This window comes from Harpia harpyja, chromosome 2 (assembly GCF_026419915.1).
Source record: "Harpia harpyja isolate bHarHar1 chromosome 2, bHarHar1 primary haplotype, whole genome shotgun sequence".
Lineage (NCBI taxonomy): Eukaryota > Metazoa > Chordata > Aves > Accipitriformes > Accipitridae > Harpia > Harpia harpyja.
In genome coordinates this window covers 53,261,156-53,281,224 of record NC_068941.1, presented here as the reverse complement: position 1 = coordinate 53,281,224, position 20,069 = coordinate 53,261,156, and the positions used below count along the sequence as shown (strand labels likewise).

At 37.2% G+C, this 20,069-nt stretch overlaps 1 protein-coding gene across 2 annotated transcripts in view; it reads right to left on the bottom strand.

Annotated features, from left to right (window-relative positions):
• Positions 1-3,265: 3,265 nt before the first annotated feature.
• Positions 3,266-20,069, bottom strand: part of TRAPPC11 (trafficking protein particle complex subunit 11) — a 29,631-nt gene continuing 12,827 nt past the window's right edge. Inside the window, exons 11-29 of one of the 2 annotated variants that reach the window (XM_052779711.1) lie at positions 19,069-19,148; positions 18,899-18,977; positions 18,759-18,813; positions 17,175-17,320; positions 16,031-16,092; positions 15,796-15,928; positions 15,038-15,168; positions 14,365-14,520; positions 13,654-13,841; positions 12,826-12,974; positions 11,158-11,279; positions 10,376-10,495; positions 9,951-10,016; positions 9,693-9,849; positions 7,985-8,093; positions 7,226-7,317; positions 6,193-6,326; positions 5,640-5,807; positions 3,266-4,234 (exon numbers count right to left, since the gene is read on the bottom strand). In XM_052779711.1, coding sequence (XP_052635671.1) covers positions 4,190-4,234; positions 5,640-5,807; positions 6,193-6,326; positions 7,226-7,317; positions 7,985-8,093; positions 9,693-9,849; positions 9,951-10,016; positions 10,376-10,495; positions 11,158-11,279; positions 12,826-12,974; positions 13,654-13,841; positions 14,365-14,520; positions 15,038-15,168; positions 15,796-15,928; positions 16,031-16,092; positions 17,175-17,320; positions 18,759-18,813; positions 18,899-18,977; positions 19,069-19,148 — 2,192 coding nt within the window. In that variant the 3' untranslated portion in view covers positions 3,266-4,189. Of the gene's footprint in view, positions 4,235-5,639; positions 5,808-6,192; positions 6,327-7,225; positions 7,318-7,984; positions 8,094-9,692; positions 9,850-9,950; positions 10,017-10,375; positions 10,496-11,157; positions 11,280-12,825; positions 12,975-13,653; positions 13,842-14,364; positions 14,521-15,037; positions 15,169-15,795; positions 15,929-16,030; positions 16,093-17,174; positions 17,321-18,758; positions 18,814-18,898; positions 18,978-19,068; positions 19,149-20,069 lie in introns of those variants that run through there. The other variant, XR_008234025.1, reaches the window with a different exon arrangement.

The following is a 20,069-nucleotide window of genomic DNA, read 5'->3' as shown; positions in this document are numbered from 1 at the left end:
TCTCAGAGCAGGCTTTTATCACAGAAATCCACAGGCACAATCTCACAGCAGGTCCCAACGCAATCTGCTGTACAAACAAAGGAAGGGTTTTCCCTGCTTTGCCCTGAACAACCAGAAAGCTAAGGCATGTCTGGCATCCAAGGTGCAAAGGGCATTTCAGCCATAGAGTTCTGGGGTCCAGGAAAGGCAGCAGACCAATTAGTTCCCTAACTAACTGCAAAAATCAGAGCTCATTCTAGAGGAAACTGCAGAACTTCTTGAGAAAAAAAATTATCAGGAAATACAATAACATAAGGGAGATCAAACAGAAGGTCACAGTGATCTCTGGAAGCAGGCACCTATCTGCAGAGGGAAGCAAGCAAGCAGGGAAGCGCGCTGCCTGGGTTTGAAGAGAACCTTCGAGCAACCTTCTTGGGAAGCGGGGACCTCGCTCATGCCAAGCCCCCTCCACCAGCATGGGGAAGGGCAGTCAGTCACGTTCTGCATGGATGGCACTCTTGCCGGTAGAGAGGGATTGCCGATATCTGAGAAGCAGAGCAGAAGAGCTGGGATAAGTTTTGACCAGTTTGCACATCTCGGGACCAGTCTGTATCTATGTTATCTGAAGTCACCTCTGTGGTTTTTTTGCAGAGCACACAAAGATGTAGCCCAGCATATTAGCCCTTAAATTTAGCAGGATTAAACAGGTCCCAGGTAGCTCTTAACACTTCCACTAGGTTTGTTCATCCCTCATTTAAAAAAAAAAACAAAACCAAAACCAAACCAAAAACCTAGAGTTTACTTTAGCAGAAACCTTAAAGCAGTTGAAACTATTTTTCCCCTTATCTAGTTTTATCAGACTACAGTACCCACAACCATCCCCACAGAGAGCTCTAAAGAACCAATTCCCTAAAATTATTTTACACATTATATAAACTTGTTTTCTGAACCTTCTTTAAGCACAATGACTAATTGGGATACATCCTAATTTTTATTGACTACACAACTTGCTTTCAGCAGCACTTTACGGCTATTCCAACAACCACGTTCCTGGTGAGGCAAGAAGCGTTATAGTCATGAACTATTTTACAACCCAGTGTGGTGGGGCAATGGGACAAACCTACTAGGCTAGTAGAAGCTGTCTCAGTACCCCATTGAGCAAATGCCTGATACCCTGAAAGCTGAGATGCAAAGCAATCTGAATAGTCATGCTGAATTTGAGAAAGCTGAACACACTTAGTCACAAGTCCTGCACCGGCCTCCATCCCTCACTTCAGTTAACCAGGTAAAATGCCTTGGAATATCCTTAGAATAGAGCAGAGATTACTACTCTTAGCCCTATCAGTATCTTGTCAAAAGCATCCCTGGAGGAGGACTGGGAAGGTAGGTTGGGGTAAGATACCCACGTTCGCTGTTGCTCTCCTTTAGCTTAACTTCTTCACTGAAAAGACGAGAAGGAGCAGGAGCTCATTGTTTCTCAGAAAAGGAAGCAGCAGAGCAGGTTTAAGGAATGAGGTACTTTTGAGATGGTTTTTTCTTCTTCCTACTCTACACACAGCAACCTCAAACCTGAAGGAGAGTCCTAGCACAAGTATTCTTACCTAGAGACTCCCAATGTCCCAAATGAAGGCAGAGAAAGCAGAGAAAGCATGAAGTAAAATATCTTGTTCATTAGGTCATGCAAAAAGGAAGCTGGTTGAAGCTCCAAAACCCCCGTGTAAATCAATGATCTGAGAAGACATCATGCAAGACCCTAAAAATTGATCAGGAATTAAAACCTTTCTTTTAATTCTTCACTTTTACTGAATTTCTTGTAACTAGAGTTTAGCAGTCAGAAGCAATGAAGAAGAGAGAGAGAGTACCTTTCTTTGCTCCAGATTTCACTGTAGGCCAGGAGATCCAAGGTGATGGGACATGTCCTTCCCCTCTCACGCACTTGGTAGCATAAAAGGGGAGGAAACAATACTGCTAGGGCTACGTGTCCAGCTCAGCAGCAGTCTGAACATGTTGATCTCAAACTTTTCTTCCCCTGAAAGCTATTTTTAAACTAGTCTAAAAGTAGCTTCTCTTGTCTTTGATGCTTAATTAGTTCCAGTTAAAATAGACTACATTTAAGAAGTATATATTGGAGTTTGAATGGTGCTCATCAAAATACAGTAAACAATAAAAAAGCTGTACTTACACTGAAATATATGTCCTTTTTATCTCCTCAAGACTTCCAAAGCGATTTGGGTTATGAATCACAAACATTCCCCTCAGCATTAGAGTCTTATGAGTCAGTAAGATAGTCATCATTAATCACTTCTCAAGCATTTTTAACAAGGTTGTTCCTGCTTGCTGCATGTTTTCATCCATATCAGTCATTTACATAGCATAAAAGGTGTGCCTAGCACTTTACAGACAACTAAGACAGAAATCGTTGCTTTGTAGTGTTTACAGTTACAATAAGATCACATAAAACAGGAAAAAATTCTCTTTGCAAATGACAAAAAGAATAGAAATTACAACTATAGGAAAGTAGCAAGTAATTTTTTTTTGCATGGTGTGAGGTAAGTTTGCATTTCTGTATTTCTATATTATTTTTATACAGTTCCTACTTTTACGACTCACCATTTTAAGTAGAAATCTATTTACACGATTCACTTAAGACTTTAATATCATTGTAACCACGAAAGCATTTTATGCCCTCTCCTTTCTCAAAGGAATGCAAATCGCTATTTTGCTCTTAAACTGTTTTGGGGCAGGGGGGGAAGGCACCCCAGTTCTATACTGAACACTTACACCACTTGCATCAACATGTCTTTTAAGAAGCTGTAGCAGAGGTGCCAGAGTTGCTGCAATATGAGTGGCTACTTAAAAAAAAAAAAAAATTTGGAAATGAAATACATTTCCCACTCAAAACAACAACAAAAAAAGTTAAGATACCTATTCCATGACTGCCACTTAGTTCATGATATTTAAGCAAAGAATAAGGAAGGTTTCATTTGTTCTTCCTAGCAAGGTTTGTCAGTCATCGTCTTTTCCTCCTCTATACACTGAAAAAAACCTCATCTGCACTCCATGGAAAAGCTGTATATTCTCACACATTTTTTCAGGACTGCCAATTAGCCTACAGTCCTTTCACTGGTAAGGAATGTTTACATGCTTCTCTAATGCTCTCCTCCAAGTATTACAGCTGTTATTTTGGACTTCAGTGCCATAAATGAATGTATCAGCCCACAAGACAGACCAAAGTTATGAAACAACAGCTGTGAAAACAATGCAATTAAGGACACAGTTTCAGAAGTACTCTGTTACAAGCGGTTTATTAGAACTTCACTTTGACAATAAATAAGGTATTTCCCAAGCAATCAAAATGTAATTATTTAGAAAGTTAAACAACCGAAGTTTTCACAATGCATTTTTTTATATACATGATTTACTGTATTTTAAACACCAGTTCATCCAGAGCTGTACAACAGTAGGATGTCCATTTTTTAAATTCGCACAGCAGGAGACTACCAAGACATATCTTTGATCTGGAAGCTGTTTGTGTAAAAATAATCCAAAACCATATCAGCTTCAGGTTGGATAGTCCAGCTGTTACAAATTAATCTCTCTGTTCATTAGACTAGCTGTTGCTGACCTCAAATTCAGATGTATGGCTTACCCAGAAGAAATAATGCCTTTTAGATTTATGGTTTTAAAGAACGAGTAAGCTGCTCGATTCCAGCAGTACAATGTAACCAATTGTAGTTTACTGTGCTACTGCACACCCTGTTCTGCCCTCAACACAAGTGGCACAGAACAAACTTCTGTGAAGGATGATCAATTTTCAATGTTGTAAATCTCTAAGTACAAACTTTGCATTTCAACTTACTGTTAGTTATGAAAATGTCTTTTGGTTTTGGTCAAATCAATTAGCATTTCTTCACTTAGATACTCAAGACATTTAATATGCCTTAATAATACTTTTAAGAGTTTGACATTCAAAGTTAACTTCAAAAGAACGTTCCTGTTAAATAAAGCACCAAGTTTTCCCCATATGTTTATTCCTTAAAGAAAGTCTATGAAAGACTAGGGTTTTTTAAAACATTAGTTCTGCTAAGAGTTGTAATTTTAAAATAAAATTTAATTCTTATGATTTGAACAAAGCCATGTTTCCAAAGTGAGCTTTATATATTCTGTGCAACATCCCATTTTCTTTAAGTGCAGGGTACAGGTCTCGAAGTTACGCAGCTGCAATCGAGTTATCATCTGCTTGACGACCCTGAGGCTTTAACAAAATAAAGATGGAGAATTAAAGAAAAAAAAAAACTACACAGAAGACTAAGGCTGTTATGAAACTCACTTTGCAATACATTGTGTTGATCAATGCAGCTCTAGCACACAAGTGAGGCATTAAGCCCATCCTTATTTCTAATGGTTTCCAATCATAGCACAAACACAGAGGACATGCAACTGAAATTTCAGTTTGTCCCAGTGAGCACTTGGTAGAGGCCTCAGCTCCTTAACTGCCCCTGTTAAATGCCAAGAGCGTTTCTAAACACATTTGGACAACTTAGCACAAGGCATGGCTAATCAGAGTTATGCAGTATAAAAAGCTGATAATTATCAATGCATAAAACAGGAAGGAAACTGACAGTTTCTCAAAGGAATTTTAAGTAGAATCACTAGATATAGGAGAGAGCAAGGAGGAAGTTTTAAAGAAGAAAAGGCATCTTTACAATAAGGTTTTCTGAGGTCCTGACAACTCTGAAGCAAAAGCAAGCATAATTCTGAAGCCTGAGAGAATCCACAGGACCATTGAGACCACCAAAATTTTGAGGAAAAAAGCCTTTTGTACTGCCTTAGAAGGACATCTTGACAACCAATCTAGAAGAGCCACTGATTGACAGCATATGTAAAAAGTAAATTCTGCCTATCTCTTTTGGCTAAAACAAAATTGAAAGAATGCCAGGCCTGTTTCCTGGAAACCAGATTACAGATGTCTGAACAAGTCCATCTCAAGTCATTTAAACAAATTCTTCAGGCTGCTTGCTTGCTAGGAGTCTGACTAAAAAGTGAATACAATATTCTGGAGACAGCAGCAGTGGAACGAGAAAGCATTGTTTTGGGCAATTGGATTTAAATGATTCTTAAAAAGTCAAACCTGTGATCTATTTTTCATGACATGATTGAATTGTCTTCAGTCATACCGCTTAAGAAAAAAAATAATCTAGACTGAGTGATTCACTGAGAGGATGTGTTTTCAGAAGTTTTTTAGGGAGGTGTGGGATGCTACAGTGTTTCCGAACGTAGTCATATGGGTTGCTCAAACACTTTTTTTTTTTCAGCAGTGCTACAAATTATGGTATTAAAAGTATTTCATTACACTTAGCTCATGCCATTGTACTCATAACACAGACAACTTTAAAACTCATTTTACAGAGTAAGACATGGAATAACAGGGACAGGCTAAGCACATTCAGCAAGTTCATCTAATTGTAACCAAATACCTGTTGCACTTGAACAGATTTCTTAAGGATTTTGATTGCCAACACCAATGCATAACCCAAGACTTTTTAAGGCAAGTAACTCTGTTACAAGCTGGCCATTTTAGTCTGCTGAGATGGTAGTCCCCAAAAACTGAGCAGCCCCATGGGAAGCCTTTAAACATAAGGCATTTCTCACAATCTTACCTTTACAAAAATGTGTGTCGGTATGAATCGTCTGAGCAACTGATTAGTGAAGTTTGGGAATCGCAGCAAGTTAACATGAAGAGATGGTAACTGCTGATATCCAGCCATCAGAGGATAGAAGTTATATAACATTTCCTGCTGTGTGCCAGGAAGGATTCTTAATCGGATCTTAAAAAAAGAAAAGAAAAAAGCCACATACATAGATAAGTTCTGTGACCAGCAGCAGTCCTCTGTTTACTTTCTATTTATACACTGTTTACTTTCTGAAGTTGGAAAGAATGCAACTACTGTCCTATTCTAGTTAAACTATTACTTCTATACTGAAACACCATGTCACCCATAAACAACATGACAAATGGCTCCTAGTCAGGCTTCCATTTAGCCTTCTTTACATGGAGTCTGCATCCACGCAGTCTTCCAGACAGAATTTACCGTACTTTAAACATCTAAAAAACAATGAGCTTGTCCTCTCTGCACATCAGTGTAAGTCTAACCAATGTATTCTTCACTACCAGATAAGCCAGCAGGATCAATAGATGTGACAATTTTGTACCTGTTTAAGGCCAGAGAACATGAAGGCATCACTGGGTTCCACTGACACCTCCACATCCTGGACTAAGTCGGTCTTATTTTGCAGATGATATCTGACAGGTAGGGATTCTCGGACTCGACCAAATGATGGCAGATCTTTGGAAAGAAAGCAAGTAATCTCAAATACAAAATACATTTTAAAAGTTCCATACATAAAAATAAGTCTATCAAAGAGCAGTGAAAAGTTTGAAGAAAAAAAAAAAATATACAATAACTAGGCAACCAAAGTATTTCTGACAAGAGTTTTCGGAAAAAAAAATTAAAGAACAGAACGCAACTTCATTACAACTTTTCAGTAATACTCCTTCAACATCTAGTTACAGAACTCCCAACTGCTAATGCTATCTAGGAATGCTAACTAGGAAGTCACTTTGGTTGCTGCTGGGTATTTTCAGCTTACCAAAACCTTACCAGATACTGTCAGGAAGCTCTTTCAAAATGTAACAGGAAAGGATGGTGGAAGAATCTCAGTACAAACGAAACCGAACTGAGGAAAGCATAGTAATCCTGTGTGTTCGGTGAGCTTTCCACTCCCCCTTTGCTCTTTGTGCAGGCGAAGTGCTAGAAGAGAAACAGTTCACCTGCACACAAGCAGCTCCAATTCTCCAGGCTATTTCTTTCCTGGGATGCAGCCAGAGCATGGGTGGATGGAACAATGCTCGCCATAGGCATCTAGAGAAACCTAGTGGGAAGGTAGCATCAGCAGAGGTAACTCTGGCCTCTGTGCTGCCACGTAACAGGTCAATCCATTGACAGCTTTTAAGAGAATGCATTCATGTAACTACCTTCCAGCTCTTCCCTTGAATTGATGAGGGGAGAGAGGGGCAAGGCTTGAGGCAGTCTAAGCAACGATACAGTTTCTTTCACTAGCTCCATAATATCCAGCACCCGTTTTCTGTCTTTTGCTACAGTAAAGGCAAGCTCTGGATGCTGTAAAGCTTTGGCAGTCCTAAAAAATTCTAACTGGGACATATACGTTGCCAAATTAATATTACCTGCATTAACATGGAGGGGAATGCTCTCTACGATCACATGTGGTAGAGTGATGACTGTACTAACAACAGGTACGCTTTCCACAGGTGAACTTCTGCAGGAAAAAGTCAAACACACACCATGTTGAAAGTTATACAACAAAGTATCAAGTGAGTACACAAAAAGAACATCACCTATATGTGACTGAACTGAAATTATAGCGGTGGAAAGAAAAAACCCAAATCCTTAGATTGGATTGTTTGAAGTGAGGAAAAAAAAAAGTGCCATAGCATGGGGATAAAATAGCAAAAGGCAAGTAAGAACACTAAACAGCTCTAAAACTAAATAAAAGTGAACTAAAAGAAAGATATACCTCAACATTTGTCTTTGAAAACTGAGTGAATGCATAAACCCACAATCTAGGGTGGGAAAACAGTTTTCCCCATTAAAAAAGTTTGTTTGTTTCTACTATCACAAAACTATTCCTTTGACTTGGCTTCTCAAGTGAAGTATTTCATGACTGGAGAAAACAGGGAGTAGAAGGTGACAAAACAGCTCTGTAATTGATCTAAGATCTTACAAGGAAGAAAGCTTTACGAAATGTTAAAACGATAACCACATAACATTTTTCTCTTAAGTGAAATATGTATTTATTCAAAAGTCTAACAAGCTAAGTGGTAATCAGTAAGGTCCAAAGTATAGACAGTGCTTGCTTACAGGAAGATCCAAACCCAAAAAAGCCAAAAAACCACCGCTCCCCCTCCCGGCCATGAGATACTTACCTCTTCCAGGAAATGATGTAACATCCAGTTGCCACTCCACTAGCATTAGTAACTGGAGGACATCGAAGGCAAAAGCACTCACTGGCACTCTCACCTGTCTGTAAAACAACTATCAGCAAGATTTTGTTTAAAATCAAAGCATAATCGTTACTGCAGAAGCCACTAAGTCTAAAAATCCAATACAACACAAACACATGTGTTCAGCCAGAAAGGCCTTTGAACTGCTTTGCAAACTATACCTACATAATATATAAATTAAATGAAGATTGTGAAGTATCCCAATATATAAAAGGGTGACATATACAAATATACAACAGTTTACTTTCTGAACAGCATTATGAGATCTTTCATGTACACACAGAACAAGTCATTGCAAATTTAGAGTTCATGCACAAAAAAAGGCAAAATTATGCCAATTCAGATTCTATACTTCTCCCACAGCAAATTCCAAGACATCAGCATAAGATGCCTCTCAGGTTTTAAAATGAAAATGAACACAGACATTTCTCCTCTCCCACCCAAATAGATGAGAGGCGGGCAAGAGAGGGAACCCAAGAAAAATCTACTGGCTTTGAGTTTTCACTTTTTTCTTTTTTTTTTTTTCTTCCCCTTGCATGGGCTAGAGAAAAAAGTACCTTTTCACTTAGAAAGTGATTTAAAAAAAAAAGTACTAAGAAAACAGTGTTTCAGTCATTCAAAATAACAATTAACCAAGTCTTACAAGGGGGGGTGGGGAAATCACCCAAAAGGCAGACAGCTGAATAGCTGGTATCTGAGGGGGTTCATATCTTCTGGCGGTTAGCTCTTTAGGAGCATCAGCCAGAAGCCATGAAGCAAAAGGTGCCAGAGCTAAAGACGAAATCTCATAGTTTGGAGACTAAAGGACCTGGGAAATAATTGGGGTTTGCCATGTAACTCTTGAACCTACAGAGGTACTAGTCTTGCAAGTCCTTGATTACATGGGTGGACAGCTGCCCCACAATCAGGCAGCAATCCAGACTGCCTTATTTTATTCCAAGTTTTGACAGAATACACACATTTTCACATCTCTGACTCAGCAAATGCAAAGACAATGTTTTGTTGGAAGATTTTGGATCAGCTCTACTGCTAAGTACTCCACTTATTTGACTTTAAAGCTAACATACTGAACTCTTAAAAGGTTGAGATCTGTCAGGTAATTTTTTAACACTTATGTAATTAATTATTAAGTTGTGTTATTATAAAAAAGGATGCTTACTTCTAACTGTTCTTTATAGCCTACCCTGCCCAGCTTCACATTTTTCGGTTTCATGACTGCAATCATGGACATGGATCATTTTAGGCTTTGGATGCTGTCTCTATCACATGGTAAAGTGTTTGCATTCCAGAAAGCATATGTAGTCCATAAACACTGGAATTATTGAGTATCTTTTCATATGGATGTCTAAGAAGTTGCATATCAGAAGTACTTTCAGGTGCTTTCCCTTACATCTGTTATATTTAGAATTTTGGTTACCATCTATCATTCAAGTCTATTTACTTGATCCAGTGAAACAGAACTACATCTTGACGCATACTGCTAAGTTGTGTTCTGGCAAGCAACTACAGTATTAAGCAGCTTTCTTCTATTTAGAGTTTGATAAGCAAATGCTGTTTAAGACGCCCCCCTTTCTTACTCCCAACTTACGCAAAAAGTATCCTCCTGATAGCATAATCTAAGAAAACTTACCATTCTCCACATAAGATTCCAGTTGATCTACTGGGGTCATGGAAGGTGACAGCTGTAGCTGCGTGGTTACAATAGTGAGAGGCCAAGGAGAGGCACTCAGGATGTCTGTCATCAGTAAAAACGGTATATCTGCAAATACTCTGTCCAAGTGCTCCAACTGTCAAGACAGACACAAGATGTGGCTATTTCTAACTAAACAGGGTGCAACCATTGGAAGTGGTGCAATTCCAAAATATCAACAACTTTTCAAACACATACCTTTGTGGAGACAAATTTGACAGCAACATCAAAAGGAAATACTGTTTCTATGGTTACAGTTTCATCCTGTATAGGCAAAGAAAGGGGTGGGAAGAGGAGGGGGAAAAAGTTATATTCAGTTTCAGACCTGGCTATTGATGTCAAAGATTACTAACGTAAAGTTACTTTCAATCATCACTTTAACCAAGTTCTCCCCAGGGCAGAATGTATCTTCAAGATATTTAAGAATAAATATAGAAAACATTTCTTCTAATTATACTTATGAAACTGCTCACCCTAAATTGGGCTACCATACTGCTGATTTAGCTTTTTTTCTGTCTACTAGAAAGTCCTCTAAGAGACTTGGAATTACAGCTTTTACATTGAAAATACTTCTTGCATTTCATGAACGTATCTCCAGCAATTGGTGCATCTTTACATCCTACCCGGTGACACTTGCAGAGGATTTCTTTCCCCTCAACGATAGTGTCAATTAAGTAAGAAACGTAAACCAGAAACATTCTTGCACCGACTGTTCCACAACGAATGTATATTGGTTTTTCCAGCTGCAAAATAAAGGAGACAGTATGAGCCAAGCTATACCTAAATTACATTAATTAGGCCTAGAGCTGTCGAAAACTTGTTAATCATCTTGGTCCAAGAGGGCAATAGTAGAATGGGTATTCTTTTGACCATAAAGAATCCCCTACAATGCATGATCTTAATCACACAGTAAATTATTTTAATCAGAGTAGCACAGCTCCAGCGGCTTCGCTACTGATGCTTGCCTCTTACTTAACAGTACAAGAAAAGAACCGTTACTGTGTAATATGATATACCCAACTTCCAATTTACTAGTCACAATTTTGGTTTGGTGCAACATCTGCATATTTGATCCTCTACCATGTTGAATCACACTTGCTGACTATTATGTACTGTCCATTAGGCAGTGTGTTTAATTAGCAGTTGAGATTAGCCTCCTTATTTTATTTATCTCCCAGCTGTATCATCAATCCCAGAATATACCTTATTCCCAAATTTAGTCCAAAAGGGGATCTAGCTAAAGAAATACTAAACTACAAGTAAACAATAGGTAAAATATGCCGTAAGTATTTCATTTATCAGTTCAGGTATCTGAAAGTAAACATAGGTCCTTCTATGAGAGTCTTTTATTAGTTGATCCCCATTTTCTTAAGTGTGATGTAGAAATAAGGTTTTAAGCCTTCACCTTTTCCCCTGGTTGCAAGTCTCCTACTGGGATATCAGGAAGCAGTGCAGGAAAGGACTCATCACATGCATCTGTTCCATGAAGAGTCACCTGAGTTTTCTGAGTCAGGTTGGCATCTTGCCCTGGGATTAAAAACAGTCTTCATATCCACACAGGCTTACATCACTGAAGCATGAAAGCAATAACTAAAAATAATAAGTTATTCATCTCAAACAGCAATACATGAGGAATTAACATTGTTCATTTGGTTGAGGAGTCTTTCAAAAGTACCAGCAGAGGGTAGATTTGACAACACTAAGTTTTCTAAGTTGGAGGATTCACACCCTGCAAGGTTTTTGTTTCATCTATTTAGGCCAGGAAAAAAAAAATTTCAAAAATCAGAAATCATATCTAGATGTTCCCTACCATATACAAAACACAACATGATTATGTGATCCAAGTTTTTCTTGGTACTTTATATGAAGTAAAAAAGAATTTCACTGTTCTGTGATTCTTCTCTTTTCAAGAGCATGGCTTAATGATTTTACATATTTTTAAAATTGTTCTTCCAAATCTGTGTTGAAAATACATATGTGTATAGATGTTAAATGACACCATTCTTCAGTCAGAGGTTGACTAGAATAATGGCATTACTGCATTCATGTGGGATAATTTTCAAAGCAAAACAAGCCATGTCTTGCCAAAGGCTTGCAACTGTGGAAAATATATCACCTTTCCTATAAATGAAATGTCAAATTTCAATTGTTCTTTTAATGCAGTTAGCAAGCCCACACTGACCTTGCATATCACGTGTTAAGAGTCAAGATCAAGTGGGGGGGGGGCGGGGGGGAGGGGGAATAAAGTCAAGACCAACTATTAAACACTGCTTTAGGAACCAAGCCCAAACATCCGATTAAATAAGTTTAAAGAACACTCCATTGACTTTAATGAACCATATAACTGTAGAGGGAATGTGGTTCTATTTCAGAGCACACAGCACGTATTGCATCCTATATGCTAGTGGCTGAAAAATATTTTTGCCTTTTAGGATAATTTCTACAAATAGGTGTAGCGAGTATAACATTTGGACTTCACATATTGAAAACTGTCAGCAATAACTACATACAGCTAACTAAGACTTAGACACACAATACTTGCATTTTTTCCTTTTCATTTGAAGGAATGCTGTCTCAGTTCTCCACTGCTCCCCAAAATTTCAAGTGGTTTAAAAACCAAACCCCATTGTCCAGGGCAGGGAAAAAAAACAGGTGGGTGTGGGAGAAAACCCACAAAGACTATACTTAGCAAACATTTATCTAGCACTGTCTAATGCTTTCATCTCAGCAAGAAAAAGATCTACCTCTTAGGAAAAATAAAAGTTATGACCAAATTTAATAAAAGGTTAGGAAGGAATACAAAAGCTTCCATGTTTTCTTTCAAACTTGTAAAGACTTATCTTTTGAAAATAGCCACATAAACACCACTGACAAGCAGCGGTTAAGATAACCATAACTGAATGAGTCTGGTTAGCTCTTGTTCTTACCACTAGTATCTCATCATTCCCAACCTTTACTTTGGTTTGGCTTTTAATTACCGCAGGAGAACCATTTACTACATTTCTCTGCATTGCATCGAGAACAAGGAGTCAGTTAGGAGACTGCAGGATTAAAATAAAATAACCCCAAATACCTGGCTTTAAACCTGCTGTAAGCTTAACATCTTTGGCCACTGTGTCCTCATGTGACTGGACTGTCACAATCAAACAATACATTTCATTAGTCAGGGCAGGAGGTTCATGACGGAGCTGAACAGAAATGTTTGGCACTCTAGAAATAATCCTTTAAGAGAAAAGACTCAGTTATTGTACGTTTCTTAAATAACAAGTTTTTAAGACTAGTTTAAACGAGATTAAAACAGTCTATTGTTTAAGAGAATTCTGGCAACTGGTAGCCTATCCAAATAGGAGATGCGAGATTCCTGAAAAGCAACATGATGGGAACAACTCTATAAAAACAGTTTGGAACCCCAGTAATAAGCATTAATGGTTCAGATGTTCTGCCAGGAAAGAAAAAAGCACCCCCACCAACAGCAATTGGATTTAATTATTCTGAATACCTCTAAATTAGTGTTAGCCTATTTATTAATAATTATTTTCCAAAACAGTTTCTTAGGAATTCTTTCTTTGTGTGACAGCTTTTGTAAGAGAACAATAACACCTCCTAGTCTACACAAAAATCTGGGAAAAGTCTGCCTAGCAAAGTTGGGTGAAGGGAAGAACTAAAGCATACTTGGTATGCTCCAAGATCAGTATAAGCTTTTTCTGTACTTCTAGCTATGTGGAGCCTCAAAAGGCCTAAAGAATTAAGATAGGTACTATCTTATCCCCAGTTAAGCAAAGACATATTAAAAAGCTCATATTAAAGTCTCTATAAGTCTGTCTTCTTTTAGGCAGAGTGACCAGGACTTCACAGGAGACTCACAATGATACATTATATGTATTTTCAAGTCTTTACTCACATAGTGCTTGCCTGAATAGTCAAACTGTCCCAGTGCACTTCATTATCTGGAAGCTTAGGTCTTCGCCTGAAGGAACGTGCTGCCTGCAATGCTTCTTGAGATGAAGCAGCATCTCCACCTCCTCCACGCCAGTTCAGAATCACACATCGGCCAGATTCACTTCCCAGGATCAAATCCACAGAGGTGATCTGAGAGATACAAATTTAAACACATACTGATAACTTTGTCTTCAGATCACCTACTGTAAGAATATAGTTTTCTGACATATGTAGGCACAATAAAGCTATGTATACCAAAAAGCTTCTGGCAGCTTTGCAGACTGAATACACCTCACCACTCCAGGATTTCATTTAATGAAACAGTGGTGGGAAAACCATCTCCATGCTGTGGAGTGTAGTATTTTGTAGTTTCCTACCCTCCCATAGTGCTATATCACCCCTCTCCCTTTTTTTTTTTTTAAGGTATTGCACATACTAAAAAAAAAAAAAACCACCACAAAAACCCTTGAAGCGATAGTTAAGTTTTTGTGCTAAGTTTTTTTGCTTTGGCATTGGCAATAAAATTTTACTGTCATTTTTGGTACTTAGTTTCAAAAATTCAAATATTTGGAACTGCAGTGACATTAGTAACTGGTGCCAGATTAGAGGCAGCTTTGTAGTTTTGAGTTCTTTGTAAGCATCAGTAAGAAAGGTGTAAAACAAATTGACAAACCTCAATCTTCTTTCCTACATCTTCAGTTTTTGCAACAAATTTGAAAGTGAACTTTCTTGTTTTGCCAGGAACTAAGCACATTGTTCCTTGTGATGACTGTTCTAGAATATCACTTTTTTGATAGGCTTCTTCTACCACACAGTATTGGTTGTAATCCTACAATGGAGGAGTGGGGAAAAAGTTGATAAATCCAAACTTAAGACATCTTTAGAGAGTAATGGTAGCATAGCAAAGATTAAGGCTCTGTGTTACGGGGATCAAACTAGATGGGTTCTTGCTACTTTTCACATTACTGAAGTTAGACTTAGCAAGTAACTACAATGCAATTCTTTGACACAAGATATCCATTATATTAACATAACTTCATGCAAGAACATCAGGAAAAATTAAGACATTAAAACAATCCTTCTGAAACTTGAGAGCTTCATAGAAAAGCAAAGATATGATAGATGAACTAATCAAACTGCATTTGGGAGTTTTATCACAGTATCAATATACTTGTCAAAAGTGACAGACAACGCAAAAAGAAAAAACACCTTTCCAACTTAAGTATTAACATAATTTTTGGAAAAGAACTTTTGAATTTTTTTGTGTTTAAACACACTAGTAGACATTATTCCATTCTTATGATAAGCTTCTACCACTAGGTTAGAGATAGATAGAACATAGTTACCTGATTATTGAAACTGATGCACAGCTTAGAAAACCTGATAGGATGAGGACAATCAGCTCTCAAGTAAACATCAAACTGCACAGGAACATCAACGTGAAAACTAGGAGCAAGAAATTTTGCTTTGCACTGCACTGGAATTAAAAAAAAAAAAAAAGAAAAAGAAAAGAAATAAGAAGTCATAGGTGTTAAACACATCAAACTACAACATTAAATTCCAGAAGTACACTCTTGAAATAATTGTGGTAAGGATTGTTCTGTGTATACTCTTAAAACTTTGGTTTGTATGTAAGTGGGACAAGTTTGGCTACTAACACTGTCACAGAAAGCCACTTTTCAGCACTTGGCTGAAACCTTTGCAGAGGAGAGGCAAATGTTCAGCAGAAAAAAAATAAACCTGTACACTTAGATATACTTCTTTCGTAGGTAATGCTCACTCATGCCCCCTTTCTATGGGGAGTATTACTCTGCACACATTCTGCCCTTTCCTCAGAATCCTACTTCTAAGCACACCAGAGTGGCAGAAGTCTTTCAAAAAGCAAGGGATTATTCTTCAGTAATCCATACCAGGGATAAGAGGTCACTGGCTTCCTCATGATTTCTTATCTTACTGATTTAGATGAAGAACAGAGCAGCGCTGAAACAAGAGTTTCAGTGTTGCTGCCTTTAACACACACTTTATATTTTCTCCTAATTAGTTATTTTCAAGATATAACTACACCAAATTTTATAATCTGGTGTAAATTTGCTTTCTTACTTACCAAACGGTATAAAATCTTGGACTTCTATTGTAAAAACATTACTGCCTGCCAAGGAAACACGGTCAGCCCACAGTTTTTGTGATGCTTTCACAGCAGCAGTGTCACAATCAGGTTCAGGATCAGGGCTTTCATTCTGTATCCAGAAAGAAGATTACAAATAACAATAAAAGAAGGTTACCAAACATTGACCACTCTTAAGATTATTTAAAAGGGTAACAGGAGTTTTACCACTTACCATTAGAACTTTTATCAGATTTTTTTCTATTCTAGATTTCTGATCTTCTTTAAGAGTAGATGCTAGCAAACAGAACAAAAACAGAGATTACAAGACAGAACTTACTGGTTTTTTTTTTTTTTTTTTTTAACTTAAGAATAAATCTTTCCTTTAGATTGCACCTTTCAAAAAACACATTGGGGGGGGGGGCAAAATCTAGCATCCATCTACCAGTAATGAAGGATTCATTCAGTTTTTAGAACTTCCCCCATTTTAAGTGTTTCCTCTTACTTCCACTGGGATCAAGTAAAATATTTTTTGGTTAGACAAGCATTTCATAAGTTATTGGAGGAAAACCCCAAGAGAATAACATCTAAACCTTCTTGTTATTTATGTTTAAAAACAGAAGGAACAGTAGAAAAGTCTGAAACATGCAAAGAGGCAAGCTCGGATAATATTAGAAACAACAACTAGACAGGAAGAAAAAAGGACTAGTTAAAATAAGCACTCTTCTCTTGAAGATGAAGAAAGGTGGGTTTGTCTTGTTGGCTATTCTTTAATACAAAGCAGAGTAGCCTGGCTAGCTAACAGAAGATGCAAACCCATTTTTACCACACCTACCCTAATAGTGGTATTAGTTAGCAATTTAGGGCACAAAAGGATTATTTCTGCAACATCAGGTAACAGACATTATACAAAGCAGAATGCTTGCATTATTACTGTGCAGCCACCCTATGTCACATTTTTTCCCTAAAACACGCCACGTGCATATTTCATCTGCAGAGTTCTAGTAAAAAGCCTGAGAGAAGCACATCTGGGATTTTAAAGTCCAGAAAAATGGTGCTAGCTATACTACAGTTTGTCCCCCATCCCAAAGCTCAGGAAGTTTCTGTTACATTATTTGAACAGTCTCAAATAAAGCTCTGTGCCTCAGATATCCTGACACAGTCTATTTGAATGCAATGAATTTTATAATAGAAGAGCAAGAAAATTCAAATTCCAGCGTATGAGAGAAAGTAGTAAAAATTCAGCACAGGTATACAGTTCTTTTGTAGTTAAATCATTTGAAGTACTGTAAGCACTGTGTCTGACAATGATTTGTCAGACTTCCAAATACATGTACTTTAATTTTTCTGTATAGGCTGACTATATTTCTTAATAATACCTCTACCCAGTAGCTCTAAAGAGTACGTTATATAATCTTTTAGCTGGGCCATCAGATAGGAACATTTGAGAGCTGTCGTCAATATGGAAGTGAGAAGAGTACACCATCCTTCACTGCGATATTCACACATAACATAATCCAAGAGCCTGCAACACAGTAAAAATGAGAGAAAAGCAAGTTAGACACACCAATATTTTTTTAGAAGCTCACATTTATTTGGTATCATTAATACAAAAGTCATCTTCACTAATATAAATGCTAGATTAAAGTCAAGTCTACTGTTTATACATAGCAATGATTTATTGAAAACAGCATGAAATTATTGTAAAGAAACACATTTATTCCATGAATTTTCTATTTCAGGCTAGAACAATTTTCACAAGAGAACAACAGGAACACTCATCTGTCTTCACATAAAGAACTAGCAAAACAGCAACTGGACAGAAGAGTCTTAGTCCAGCACTGCATTGAAAATACGCTTTACTATTGAGTATGCGGTAAATTTTAAGAAAAACAAACCAAAACCCCCACAATAAAGTCCCCTTCCAAACTGAAGAATTTTGACGTTCCTTAAGCTGAGATGTTTCTTTTCCCTCCTACCTCCTATCCTCTGCTCCCTTCAAGGGTTTCAAAGATCTACAAACAACACATGCACCAATCTTTATCAGGCAAAACTGCACACCTTAATATGATTTTAATACTGAGCAATGTTTGCTATTACTAGCAAAGCAGAGAAGTGAAATTTTTAAACTCTGTTCAACTGTTCAAGACAAGAGTTTGTCTACTTCAGAAAAATCTACCTAAACATAAATAAGAAATGCTTGTTTATATAAAAATTAGGCTTGATACAAATTGACCTGCTTATCCTAGCCTACCTTCTCCTCCATGTAGCTTCCAGCCAGCTAGTCACAACAGTGAACACATCTCTCCTACCTCAAACATACTCCCTTTACAACATGTGATCTTTGAAACCTAGTTAATGAAAACATTGTGAGACTCCTACTTAACATGGCCTGTTTCCCCTTAAAAATACAAAGTTAAGAAACTAAACATAAGACACATCCTTCAGAAAAGATGGTAGCTGTACCTCAGCACTAAGCTTTCCTAGCTCTGTAGTCGTTAACAGCAGAAAACTACATCAATAAAAATAATTCCTTTTGCTAATTCTCTGGTATATAAACAAAAATTAAATTCAGCTACATTTCAGTATTTTTTGAATTTTGAAACTACAAAGTCTGTAATTAAATGTAATTACATTCTCATTGCAGTAGCAGGCAAGTTTCAGCAATCACTTCTGGGAGAGAGACAGCACTCAATCAGCGAGCTAGAAATAAATAATATTTGTCCAATAAGGCAAATCTCCACAACAGCTTACACCAGGAAGTTTTTCTACTCTGTCTCATCGTATCTGTTTTGCTTTCTTTAATATAAACGGAGTTCATAGACTCCAAAGCTGTGCTTCAATCAAACCCAGGTACAAGGAGCATCTTAGATGAGCTTCCAACATTATTGCATAGCAATAAGACATGGGGTCTTAGTGAGAAGAGTAGTTGTGTGAAAGAAGCAATGATGGATGGTACTCACTTCAAAGCTTTGGCATAATCTTTAGCGTAGTAATATTCTTCTCCCATTTGAACCACTGATTAAAAAAAAAGTTCCAGATCAATACCAAAAGTCTTTGCAAAATTAATTTAAAAAAAATGCATCTGATTATCTATACTCACTCAAATGACTTTTCATTCTTGGACATTTGTATTTCTTGAACTGCGCGACAGCATTACTCAACAAAGTGATTATTAGCTCCTAACAGATAAAACCATTACTGATATCATTACACATGCAAACATTAGGATAATATTAGAAAACAGACTTTTTTTTGTAGAATAAAACTTACCGAGTGAAGGACATTTTTCTCTTTCAACTGTAGAGATAAAATCCCCATCTTCTCCTTTTCAGGATCAGAAAGATCAAAACCTGCGTAAGACAATGAAAAATCCATGAAACTGGAATTTTGTCCAGACCCAAAGGGAACTATTTATGTGGTGAGCTACATGCAATGCAAGCTCAAACTCTTAAACATTCTTTTGCCTAGGAGACAGACGCATTGCTTTAAGAACTCATCCATCCTCTGTGTTCTAGAAGGGAAACTCTAGAACAAATATATTAACTTCTTTTTTTAAAAAAAAGAAAAAAAAAAAGGGGGGGGGCATCTGAAGCTACCCAAAAATAGCAAACTACAGTAAGACAACCTAGTCTTTAGACTGCATCTATTAACATTTAAAGCGCATATGTTAAGATAAATTTGTAGCCCTTTTCCTATTTGATCGCAAGTAAAGATTCAAGCTTATGTTTCTCTAGCAGTAGAGAACGCCAACATATGAAGAACTCTATAGGGCTTTAGAAGACTAAAACTCTTGCAGGAACCAAAAAACCTGAATATATTAACAGGTGAAGTTTCTCTTCATCTTAAACTGTTTAACCTTGGCAGTAGACTCTAACTAATTTTAAAACAGTAACACTTGAAGATAAAAGAGGTTAGACTGTACTGTGTTTACAGTAAATGAAAAAGTCTTTAAAAGAGAGCAGGAATAAAGTGGCAAAGCCCAAAGGATATGCAGAGAATAAAGAATAGGAGACCAAATGGAGAGGGAGAAAGGGAAGTAAAACCACAGCCAACAATGAACTGCATGTGTATTCATACATAGCTGAAAGCTGTACATTCAAAGTCAGAATTTCTGAGAAAACATCCTCCTTAATAGGAAAAAATCATAAATTCCTTTCTTAGACTAAAATCTAGCCATTGCACCCTCTCAATCCATTTTGAAAACCCAAAAGCTTTTTCAGAAAAAAAAAAAAAAGAAAAAAAAGTCATGAGTTCCCATCTACAGTTGACAA